Source organism: Cupressus sempervirens, chromosome 4 (assembly GCF_028749045.1).
Source record: "Cupressus sempervirens isolate cs-2001-9-10 chromosome 4, ASM2874904v1, whole genome shotgun sequence".
In the NCBI taxonomy this organism is placed as follows: domain Eukaryota; kingdom Viridiplantae; phylum Streptophyta; class Pinopsida; order Cupressales; family Cupressaceae; genus Cupressus; species Cupressus sempervirens.
Genome location: NC_143121.1, coordinates 577,873,577 through 577,885,891, shown reverse-complemented (window position 1 = coordinate 577,885,891; position 12,315 = coordinate 577,873,577). Strand labels below are relative to the sequence as shown.

General features: G+C 32.8%; 2 protein-coding genes across 2 annotated transcripts in view; both read left to right on the top strand.

The window, feature by feature from the left end:
• Positions 1 to 6,297, top strand: part of LOC149562519 (defective in cullin neddylation protein) — a 91,285-nt gene extending 84,988 nt beyond the window's left edge. Inside the window, exon 11 of the mRNA XM_089825999.1 lies at positions 5,756 to 6,297. Within this exon, the coding sequence (XP_089682125.1) occupies positions 5,756 to 5,866 (111 nt within the window). The 3' untranslated portion in view covers positions 5,867 to 6,297. The remainder of the gene's footprint in view (positions 1 to 5,755) is intronic.
• LOC149562520 (uncharacterized) lies at positions 265 to 2,227 on the top strand. Its single transcript, XM_089823893.1, has 2 exons — positions 265 to 1,621; positions 1,728 to 2,227. Exon 1 carries the CDS (start codon positions 914 to 916, stop codon positions 1,583 to 1,585), a length of 672 nt encoding a protein of 223 aa, XP_089680019.1. The 5' UTR covers positions 265 to 913; the 3' UTR covers positions 1,586 to 1,621; positions 1,728 to 2,227.
• Positions 6,298 to 12,315: the final 6,018 nt, after the last annotated feature.

Below are 12,315 nucleotides of genomic sequence, written 5' to 3'. Positions count from 1 at the left end.
CAAGACCATCCCTTCTTCAATACTACAATGGACACTGACATTGAATCTGTCCCCATTGTACACAAAAGAAAGGGGCCAATAGAAACTTCTTTTCAAAACAAGGCTCGGGATATTGCTGACATTAAGGTGGGAAGATGCCTCTATGCAAATGGGTTGTCTTTTAATGTTGTCCGCTCTTCGTTTTGGAAGGACATGTTGAGGGGTGCTAATGAAGCTCCAAAAGGGTATTGTGGCCCCGGTTATGAGAAAGTGCGCACCACCTTGTTGGATGATGAGGTCCAACGGGTTGAAAATCAATTGAAGCCCATAAGGGACTCATGGGTTGAGACAGGGGTGACAATTGTTTCAGATGGCTAGAAGGATTCTAGGAACCGTCCCTTGATCAATGTCCTTGCGGTGTCCCCTAAAGGGGCAATGTTTCTGAAAGCGGTGGATTGTGAGGGCAAAGTAAAAGATGGGCCATTTATTGCTGATATCTTAATTGAGGCCATTGAACAAGTGGGTGCAAGAAACGTTGTCCAAGTCATAACGGACAATGCAAAGAATTGTAGAGCAGCAGGTTTGTTGGTTGAATCACGATATCCACATATCTTTTGGACACCTTGTGCAGTCCATTCACTCAATCTTATGCTACAAAAGATTGGGAACCAAATTGAGTGGATCAAAACAGTGTATGAAGAGGTTGAGGACATACAAATGTTTGTCACAAACCACCACATGACTCAATCTCTTTTCAGGAACTACTCAAAATTGGAGCTATTGAAGGTAAATGAACTTGAACTCAAATTAGTAATTTAATTTTTAATATTTGACAATTTATGATTTTTCATATTTTACTTGTGCAATTGCCAATGTGTATACTTTTCTTAGTTTTCTAAAATATGTATCTAATAGTTGTTTTTTGCTCTAATTTATGTCACAGGTTGCTGAGACCCGTTTTGCATCACATATAATCGTCTTAAGACGACTTGTGCAAGTGAAAGATGCACTTCAAGGTATGGTAATCAGCAACAATTGGGGTGTATGGAAGCAAAAGAACATTGAAAGGGCAAACAAAATAAAGGATAGGCTATTGGCTGACTCATGGTGGGAACGTGTGGAATATCTCCTTAAGATCACTGAGCCCATTATGAGCATGCTTAGGTACACTGACATGGATAGGCCTTGCCTTGGAGAGATCTACGATGGCATAGACTCAATGATTGAGAAGATCAGGCAAGTTATAAATGAGCAGGAGCAAGATCCGCGAGAGACCTTTTTCAAACAAGTGCAAAAAATTATTGATGAAAGATGGAACAAAATGACCACTCCATTATATTTGCTTGCCTATGCCTTGACCCCCAAATACTATAGCTCACAATATTGTGATCTACGAGGAAGGTTGCCACCATACAGAGATATGGAAGTGTCTGACGGGTACCAGGCAACATTTAGAAGAATATTTCCTGATGATGATATAAGAGATGTAATCATGGATGAGTTCATAGCATTTGTCAATGCTACAGGTCTAAGTAATGATGCTCTTCGTCATCGGTTCAAGAAGCATGCTCATGGTTGGTGGTACCTCCATGGCCAAAAATTCTGAACATTGCAGCCCCTTGCAATCAAAGTTATATCACAAGTAAGTTTTATTTTTTTTTAAATTAGCTCACTTTATCTTCAAAAGAATTTTTTAATAAGATTGAATTAATTCCTTTTTAATTGCCTACCCTATGTTGTCTTTATAGGTTGCTAGTTCTTCTGCATCAGAAAGAAATTGGAGCACCTATTCTTTCATCCACTCGGTGAAGTGCAATAGGTTGCAATAAAAAAAAGCCGAGAACCTGGTATTTGTGCATAACAACTTGCGCCTTCTTTCACACAAGAGTCAAGAATACAAAGAAGGGGAGACAAAGAAGTGGGATGTAGATGCAGAGATTGCGGACTTGGATGCTTCCACTGCTGCGCTTACAATTGATGATTTTGATAACTTTGATGCCAATACCATTGTTGATTCTGCTGCTGATCCCATTGGCCTTGGTGCAAGTAATAGCGTAGGCGAAGGAGGAGATGAAGAAGAAGATGAAGAAGAAGAAGATGAATATGAAGAAGATGAAGATGAAGAATGAAGAACTTAGAACTAGAAATTCAGAATTTTAATAGATTTTCATTCTATTAGTTACTGTTAAACATTGAACGTGAAACAATGACACTTGAACTTGATATTTTAAATGTTTTGAATCTTTCATCTTTGATGTTGAAGTTGATTGAATTATGTTACTATATGATGGTATGCTCACCATGATACATTGATATGTTATTGTTTATGCTGTTTTAAAGTTTTAAATGTGTTTATGGTACTATGCTACATTCTAATTTTAACTCATGCTTCATAAAAATGTATATATATATATATTTATAATTTTTACATGTTTTTGTACTAACGAACCCAAACGAACCCAAACCCCTTTCCAAAATTTCGTCGAACCAGCGAACCGGTTCTCGAACCCGAACCCGGAACCGAACCACGAACCGGCAACTTAGGCTATACGAAGAAAGCTTGTGTTTTACCATGTCTTGCATACAAATTGATCAGAGAATTACAAAATTATATGAATCGCTTATGCGTAGATCACATGCTTCCCATACTGAGGCATATTGTCAAATTGCTCACTGTTCTTTCTTTGTTTGCACATATTGTGCATACATCTTTGAAAACTTTTTAAGATCGACATGGTAAAAAGCATCTTCTTGAGCATTCAATCAAACATTTGGTTGTCTTGTATGAAGTCTGTCTAGATCAAGTTGTGAAGGTGGCCGAGTAAGGTTTCACTATAGCCAATTGCTTTTACCAGATTATTTAAAAATGAAAAGCATAGACATATACCTTCTCATACACTCATTTTTAGAGAGAGCCTGTGGATCGCATTCCATGAGTCGTCATTCCTTCAAAGCAAACTGTTAAACAATTTGGGTTCCCTTTGTTCTGGCTTCACATTCCATACTTGTATCCTCCCTCAATCATGTGGAGGCATTTTTAAAAATGATTACCATGCTCAATCCATCCACCTCATGTGCCTTCTCTCCAACTCCACGATTTTCAGACTATCGATTCCACTGAAAGAGAAGCCTTTATTTCTTTGATTCTCACTTGGCACTATCTGATACAAAACTTGTACTAGGCACACAGTCCCATTCCTTCATCTTTCTTGCCAATCTCAACGAATTACAAAAATAAATTCTTCTGTCCGGTTGATGAATCATGCCTTTCCAATAATCATGGTGTTCCATGAAGTCAGATGTTTCAATGGCTTAGTCGAGCTGCATCTTATATACTCCCATGCTTGGCATACATATTGACAAGAGAGGTCCTTGCGCTTAACAATGACTCACACCCCCTTTAAATAATATGGGTGTTGCATCATGTTGTACCTCGATTTTACACTTTGAGATGGCACAATGATATCTAGTCAAATGTTTCAATGGCATAGTCGAGCTGCATCTTATATACTCCCATGCTTGGCATACATATTGACAAGAGAGCTGCCCGTGCTTAATGATGACTCACACCCCCTTTAAATAATATGGTTGTTGCATTGTGTTGTACCTTGATTTTACACTTTGAGATGGCACACTGATATCTATACTAAGGCATTGCGAGTTACATAGGAAGCTTGTTGGCAAGCTGGTCGTTGGTCTCACTGCAACACATCTCAATTACCATGACTTGCATCGCCTCACTATTTGGTTATCCAACTCATTCCTATCACCAGTGCTTTCGAGAAAAGGCTATCCATATTGGAATATGCAGATGAGAACCATGGGTATTTAGTGGAGTGCAACTTATGACCAATCGTTTACACATATGGTTCACAAGTCACACCTGATCATTGTACTCTGCAAGGCAGCACATCCATGAGGCATTTGATCAAACATATCGTGGGCACTCTACATATGATTTCACATTTTCACATCTGCCATGTGTATTTAATTTGGCTCTGCCACAGTTCTGTCTTGACAATGCTATGTTTTCTTGTTTTCATACCTTCTCCACAATCATAACATTTTATGGGACTGCAGATCTCTGATGATTTTGTCATCCCCCATGGTCTCAGACCAACTCTTCCTCTAAAGCATTTGGCGGGGCAGTTTGAAGTCATGGAGAGTATGTGCGATGATCTTAGCTACACCTCCAGCCTGTGCATAGATGAGACTGCGCTACCTGAATTCTCATTCGTGTGCCTTATCCACCTCATGATGTAAGCAAAGTTGCAGATATGAATAAGCTTTAGGAAGTTAAGTTTGAAGAGGATGAGCGGGAAGTTTTTGACTGAATGTCTTGCACATGAACTATTCTCCATAATGTCTATGAACAAGACTTTGATTGAATGAATGAAAGGTGATAAAAACGATGTTCATGCAGATATATAGAGTTTGAAATGCATCAATATGCATCATCTCATGGGATTACTGGCTTCGTAGATGAAGTCTCAAGCTGCCACCTTGCACTATTCTGGCAGCCTTGCCAAGGAATTCCATACCAAATTTGATCTTTGGCCAACACATTATATGTGTTCACCACACTCAGAGTAAGTACTCTTTTAAGATGGATGTGCAATAATTTTTCCATTTTGACTACCTTTTCTATCTGCCGGTTAGCACAGCTTCAAATGATCTCAAAAGTAATCGTTATTACTGGTATGATCGTTTTCAATTTCTGTGAATTATCAACTGTGACATAGGATATGCTTTGCACAGCTGCGTTGAAGAGAAGATTGGAGAGGGTCTTTGCAATTTCTATTCTCACCACCACCTGCATCTTCGATGAACTCAATATGGTAGTTATTCATAGTTGGGGTTTGGGATCAAAAATTCAGGTTAGGATTAGGGCAAAAGGTGAAGGTTTGGGAAGAGAAAAGTTTTAGTACGTGGAGAGAGAAACGTTGGTGTAGAGAGAAGGCTTTAGTTCGGGGAGAGAGAATGTTTTCACATTTCAATTTACTCTCATTCCTGAATTAGCCTTCTTTTAACTTCTTGGGTAAAAATATCAAGGTAACAAACATTTGGATATATTATTCAAATATATACTTAAGATATATATATACACACAAGACTAAATAATAATTATTGGACCTACCAGAACTCAAATATAACATTCTGTAAATCAACATTAGTCATAATAATGCTACAGCAGTTATTGCCGTTACACAATGCTTACCAGAACTGTAAATACTCCATTTCCTTACCACTTTGTGTGCTCTTTCTTCCCATTGATCAGAGTGCCAATTCTATTAATATATATAGTCCTTCTATTAGTACAATATATATGAACTGATACTCTATTTTCTTTTGTCGATTGCCTGTTATATATGCTCCAATTCTCTGATCCATTGATGAGTATCCAGATATATATTTTAATTCCCATCTCTTCCAAAGATATTTATATTTCCCTATACTTTCATCATCATTCCTATCCTTCATCGCTATTTATATCTATAAGATACATCTTTTTCGAGCCTTATCTGTTTAAATGACCATTTGTTTGTAAAGACATCTATCTCTGTCTAGTAATTGTTATTATTTACACAGTAACAAAAAAATTATCTCCCTTCGCAAATTCATTTCCTATAAGAGTCTTGGTCATACTTCAAATCATACCTGTTCATGACATGTAAATAGAACAAAGCTGTCTTATATTATTTTTATTGTTATTCACACAGGAACACTTGCTAGAGTTGTTATTAAATATTTACTTTGTGCTGAAATGTCCTTGCAGATGGTAGACCCTTCATTGTCCAATTATGATGCAGAGGGTGCATGGCCATATCTAATCGATGAGTTTGTTGAGTACTTGAGCGAAAATGGCCTCATTCATAGAAGCAGTTGACACATTTACTGTTTCATAAATATGGTGCATCTACATAAAATCTAAGGTGTGGGTTGCCTTGTATACTAGTGCACTAAATAGTTACGTGTGCACTTTAAAGTTTTCCACTTGGAAATGCCATTTGTATACATATTTGTTGATTCTGTTCTCCAGTTTATCTGAAATCAATGATTCAGTGAAAAAGTTAACGTTTACGTCAATTGGTGTGTATTTCTAGTTGGTTTTGATGATTATCTCTGCTATTCAACTTGAGCATCTTAATTTAACTAAAATTGTCACAATATGCTTAAGCTTCCATTGATGGTTTTGATGATCATCTCTGCTATTCAACTTGAGCATCTTAGTTTAACTGAAATTGTCACAATATGCTTAAGCTTCCATTGACCGAGATTACTGAAGGATCAATATTTATTCCACTGATTGTTTCATCCTTTGGATTGCTTAAGAGAGTTAATTGTTGGTTTTCAGGAGATAACTTATTGTGGGACCTCTATAAATATGATGTGTTTATTTGGTGGTATTGAACAAAAGTTTTACAAGATGAAATCAGTCTGGAATATGATACCTTTGTCCTATCATATATTGCTATTTATGTTGAATATAGCAGCGCTGACATTTGCCCTTATAATATATTGCAGTTTATGTTGTGTATGCAGAGGACAATTAATTCTAATCTCAGTAAGAATACCGCAGTGGTCTTTGAAGGGTGGTTGGATTTGTCAGGTTAGAATTCAAAAGTAGGATAGAAAAATTAATTTGATCAAAGAGGGCATGGGGTTTGGAGGAGTGGAAGGAACAATAGGAAATGGGATAGGGTGCAAAGAAGTTTTACAGAATTTATCGCACTCTACAACCTGAACCCATATTTTAGGTCTAGGTGTGGTACATTTAGCTTTTTCAAATTCAATCAGTCTGTACGTAAAGGCTTTGGTGAAGGGGAGGTTAGTTTTCCCAAGCAACACGTTGTAAAAGACATCTTCCTAACACCATTGTTTTATTGTTTCCTTAGTGTCAAGTCTCAAAAGAGCTTAGCCTGTGTACGAAGTCTAAAGACATCTAAGAATATCGTGACTTAAGTGGGGTAGATTAATTTCTCACAACATTGTGACATTTCTGCTCTTAAACATTATAAACTGGTACGATTCTTGTTAAAGATAAAAATTTAGTGTGTAAAGGTGACTTGTATAACTTCATTTGTCATGGCATTGTGGACCTTGTTATGCTTCACTGTATACGTTGCCATGATTTTTGTTAGAAACAAAGATTTGAGCGTGTCATGCTATCTCAGAGACTGTTTTCAGTTTCACATTTAATACGTTTTATTGGTTGGAATTCGAGTATGTGAGACAACTAGACTGTATCTACATAAGGAGAGTGGTCACTACTATGTTGTCACAGTATTCTTTAATCTGAAAATGGCTGCTATGTAAATTCTGGTCGATATCTATTGATTACAATATGAACTCGCGTTCACAGCATAGATTGCTTTGATGTGCAAATAACGTTATTCCTTCCAAAATTACATCTTAATGAGAGACTCAAAAAATTCTGTGAGTGCTACCTAATTACTAGTGATTTGGTCTTGCAAATAGTTCTCACTGGGGCTGGTATAATGTCATACAAGCTTCAAACTTATAAAGTTTGTGTAAGAATACAATCCCGGGATAAATTCATAAGTTCAGTTCTTTATTAGATATCTGTGAAAAATGATACGCTTTGGGATTGTGGGGTAGACTGAGGGCCTTTGTTCAATAAGCAAATAATATTGCTTAGTTCTATGCATTTCAAAGATGATGGGTTTAGACAAGATTAACATTAAATGATTTAATACTGGCACCAAATGGTGTCTCTAGATTAGTTCAATTTGACTGTTGAATAAGAAAATACTATATATAGTATTTAATAGCATTAATTTTTTAAATTATTATCTCCATAATTAGTATCAGTTGGTGCTCGACTCTCTAGATTACTTTAGTCTGACACGCTTTAGAGTCCCAAATCTGAATCCTAAGCAAGCATCATTTTTTATTTTCTTTATGTAATTGTCCTATAAAAGTAATAAGATTAATTGTATGAATGCTATATCATCATTTTGCATTTTTTATTCTTATTTGATAGTTGTATGTTCGGATATGTTTACCATGGGAGTAGTATATCCTGCAGTCTAAATAATGAGCAACACATTTCATCTTTACTACTCTTTAAAAAGAAAATAAAAAATATTATAGTGATTATTTGATTTATTTATTGTTGCACATATATGCAAATAAACAATTAATGAAATATAAAACGGCTCTTAAATAAATATGTTTGGACTATCTAAAACAGTTGTACCAACCATTCTTCAATTAATTACGACAATTTTCTTAATTTTAAATAACATCAATTTTTAATAGATTTTTAATTAATACTAATATTTAATTTTTAGTCCACATTTGATGTTATTTTTTAATTAATTTTAATTTTTCTATGCATTGCCAAACAATGTATACTCGAGTATACAACAGTTCTAGCAAGACTTCAAAGATTATAACTCAAATCACTAAATGCAAATTTAATTTTTAAATCATGTTTGATATTGTTATTTTTTAATTAACTTTAATTTTTCTATGCATTGACAAACAATGTATACTCAGGTATATAGTGGTTCTAGTAAGACTTCAAAGGTTATAACTCAAATCACTCTATGTAAATTTTGAGAAATTTAATAAATTATTGAACTCATTTTTGATATCTCCGAGGGCCATAATTGATGACATTTTAAAATTTTACATTTTCAATCACTAGTTTTTTGATGAAATATTTAATAAAATTATTGAATTCACTTTTGATGTTTCCAAGTGCCATAACTGATGACATTTTTAAATTATATATTTTTAATCACTAGCCCGTTGATGCTTTGAACCCTGTTTTTTTAAAAGTCACTCATAATTAATGAGCGTTTTGATGCTTTGAACTCTTTTTAAAAAAAAAAATCACTCGTAATTAATAATGTGTTTATGACTTCATAGGCTATTTAAGATGCATTTTCCTTGGCTATAATTTTATAATCACCTCTTTTGTTTTCATGCCTCCGACGGTTTCTTATGACACCTCTCTTACATCAACTTTGTACTTCTTTTGAACTTACATCTTTCAATCAATTTTTTATTTTCTATTTTCGATCTATATTTTTTTTAAAGTATTTTTTATTTGGGATGCTCAAATTTCTGAAGTTTACTTATGACACCTCCCTTACATTTACTTTATACTTCCTTCTTTTGAACTTGCATCTTTCAATCTATTTTCTATTTTGTATTTTCAATCTATATTTTTGTTTGAAGTAATAATTATCATTGTCTATTCATTTTTTATAATAATTAGATTTAAACATATTTAAAAATTTATTTTTCTTTCAAACTAAATGGAATTTAAGAGATCTTTATTCTTCATTAAACTATTACTCCTAATAGAGTTAATATAATTTGGAATAACATTGATTTTTATAAATAAATTCTTATTTTATATGAAAATAATAAATATTATAAGATATTTTAATGAAAATATTATGACGATATAGAATGATAGTTTATGTTAACTTTTACAAGCAATATATATATTAATTTTCATAAAAGATATTTTGTCTTGTAAATATTTAATTGATTATACTTCTCAAATTCAAATGATTTTATGTAGAGATGTGATAGATATTTCAAATGATGTGATCGATAAAAAAAGTTCTTTCTCCAACTCTAGAATCCGAATTCCTTAGACAATAACAAGATTTTATAGAAATAATAATAACATTGAAAAGGCCTTTTAGTATATCCATTTTATATTATAATATTTTCTAATATAAACTATTTTATATTTGATTTGAGCAATTTGATATCTTTTTATAAATTCACTGAGTATTTAATAAACATGATTGCTAAAGCTTTGAGTTTAGTAATATAGATAGCAGTTGTACATTACAGTACATATTCATTAAAAAAATAATATAGAGATCATCATGATTCTTACTATTGTTTTATAATAATGTATTAGTTATTGCAAAAAAACACTCTCTTCTAAATAGTGCAATCCTTTTCATATTTGATATTTATTTTCTACACAAACAAATGGTAGGTCAAAATTAGAAAGTATTTAACAAAGTAATTTATAATGTTCTATATTCTAAAATGTTTTATTTATTTTTAATAATAAAACTATAGGGATTCTAATTCTTAATAGTATTTAAAATTTATGTTTACGGTCATAGGTTTTTTGGATGCTAGAGTTTGTAATATTTTATCCACCTTCTAGCATAGTTTTAATTATGGACTTGATCGAAAATATTTTATAATTTGATAATTTTGGGCTTCAGGTCCCCTATTTTTACCTTGATTCAAAAATAATATTTTAAATTCAATTTGATTATTTAGAGTTATAGCAAAGATATAGATCTTAATAATAATACTCTAGCTCTAGACTACAAACTAGATTTAAAGCTTTGCAAATTTTACACTTTCTATCATTTTCATTAAAAATTGAACCATCCTTTTGATATAAAGCTTTATGTCATTACATATACAAATACATTTGTATAGGTACATTTAAAAAAAGACATGTTTAGTGGATTATAAATATTTAAGCAATCTTTATAGCTAATAAACACAACACAATAATAAAACTTATCTAAGCTATTGAGATTTATAAACATTGATGATTTTTTTTGGGAAGTACTATATTTAAGGGCTTGTTGTTTATATGCTCAAAACATAAATAATTGATTAAATAACATTTGATATCTAACTTTTGGCTTTAACATGTTTAGCTACCACAATTACAAATTATGGACACCATCTATAACTTAATAACTTAGGCTAAAGCCATGAGAACCTTGTCCTATTGGTGGCACAAAGTCTATGAGATAAATGTCCAAGCAAAAGTTTCAATAGGGCCAAGCATTAATTTGAGGAGTTTACTGTTTGATATTAGATTATCTATTAGCAAACAAGGATAGACTATAATATATTGTTTATAACATAGATCTAGTAATCTAATGTGTAATTTTCTAATATAAAAAAAACAAAGCTTAATGCATATTTTAACTATATGAAAACTATTTATCATAATGTGTTGAAGTCTAGAAATATAAAATATAAAAAAGTAGTTATTAAATCAAAGTGTGGAAGATTATACCAAGGAGTAGCATAATCTAACAAAAAATATTGGCCATGATGAAGGCAAAAAAGAGAATATGGACATATCAATAGTTAAAAGAATAAATCGTAAGAGTCATGTTAACAATTCAATCTGTTGATGTATCATTTCATTTTCCTTTGAAAGATAAAGACTAGCATTTGCACCAATAAGATGTAATGGTTATGTCAATAGTTAGATTATTTATGTCTAGGAAATGGAAAAAACATTTGAAGGTTTGGAAATTACATTTTCTAGAAATAAGTGTATTGAATATAGTTGATATAAAAGAAAGTGCAAGAGAAAATTGGATACGTGGGAATGCACGTTATAATCCATATTGACAAAGTTATGGAAAATGCTTTTTCAATACAAAATGTTTATACAAGTAAATTACACTTGCTATTTACACTGGAGATCCATTTTTCAGAACTATCATCCTTTTGGGTGGTTTGGAGTCCTTAGGATAAGCTTGGCTAAAATCTATTAAGTTAGATTGTGGGTCGTAATGGTGCTCTCAATTAATGCAATTTTTAATTTCTGAGTAGGTCTCTCTTCCTTCCTTCTCCTTTTCATCCAAGGTTTCATTTTTATTTTTGGTTAATTTTGGACTTTTTTGGAATCCCATATATGACAACTATTCTACCAATAAAATACCACTTATCCCACCTGACTCTATTCCATGTAGAACATGACATATTTTTAGCAATTCCAAAAATGGAAATTTTGGATGGGGTATGTTGTAATTGATCCACCAAACCATGCTTGGATGTTGAAGGCGATGTTAGTTATTTAGAAGTTGTTTTTGGAGTTGTTTTGATGTGGAGTCTCTTTTAAGTGCAAAGCTTAGCTTGACTCCATGTCACAACATTAGAGGATTCTAATTTTTCTTTTACTCCTTTGAGAGTGAGCATGTTGATATATTGTTCACGTGGTTCCACCATATTGACCTTGTTATCCCTTTCTGTATAAGTATAGTTAATCTTGTTTCTTTTGGCATTGGATGATTCATCTTTCTCATAATTAGGCAATGTTCGTTGAAATGGTTTGTGATTGTTGTTGATATGATGCCCATCCATTTTTCTTTATCATCTTCAATTAGATCTGGGATGACATGTTTTAACTTCATATAGTTATGGGTCTTGTGTCCTTTATTTTTTATGGAAATTAAAGTAGTCATAATCATTACACCATTTTGGCTATACTTCTAGTTCCCATGGTTTTTCATCCGAAAGTGTGATGATCTTGTTGTCTAATACTAATTTTAAGACCACTTTGATTTGAAG

Excerpts from the sequence above, each read along its gene's own strand:
- LOC149562520 (XM_089823893.1), top strand. The coding sequence starts at position 914 with ATGTCACAGGTTGCTGAGACCCGTTTTGCATCACATATAATCGTCTTA.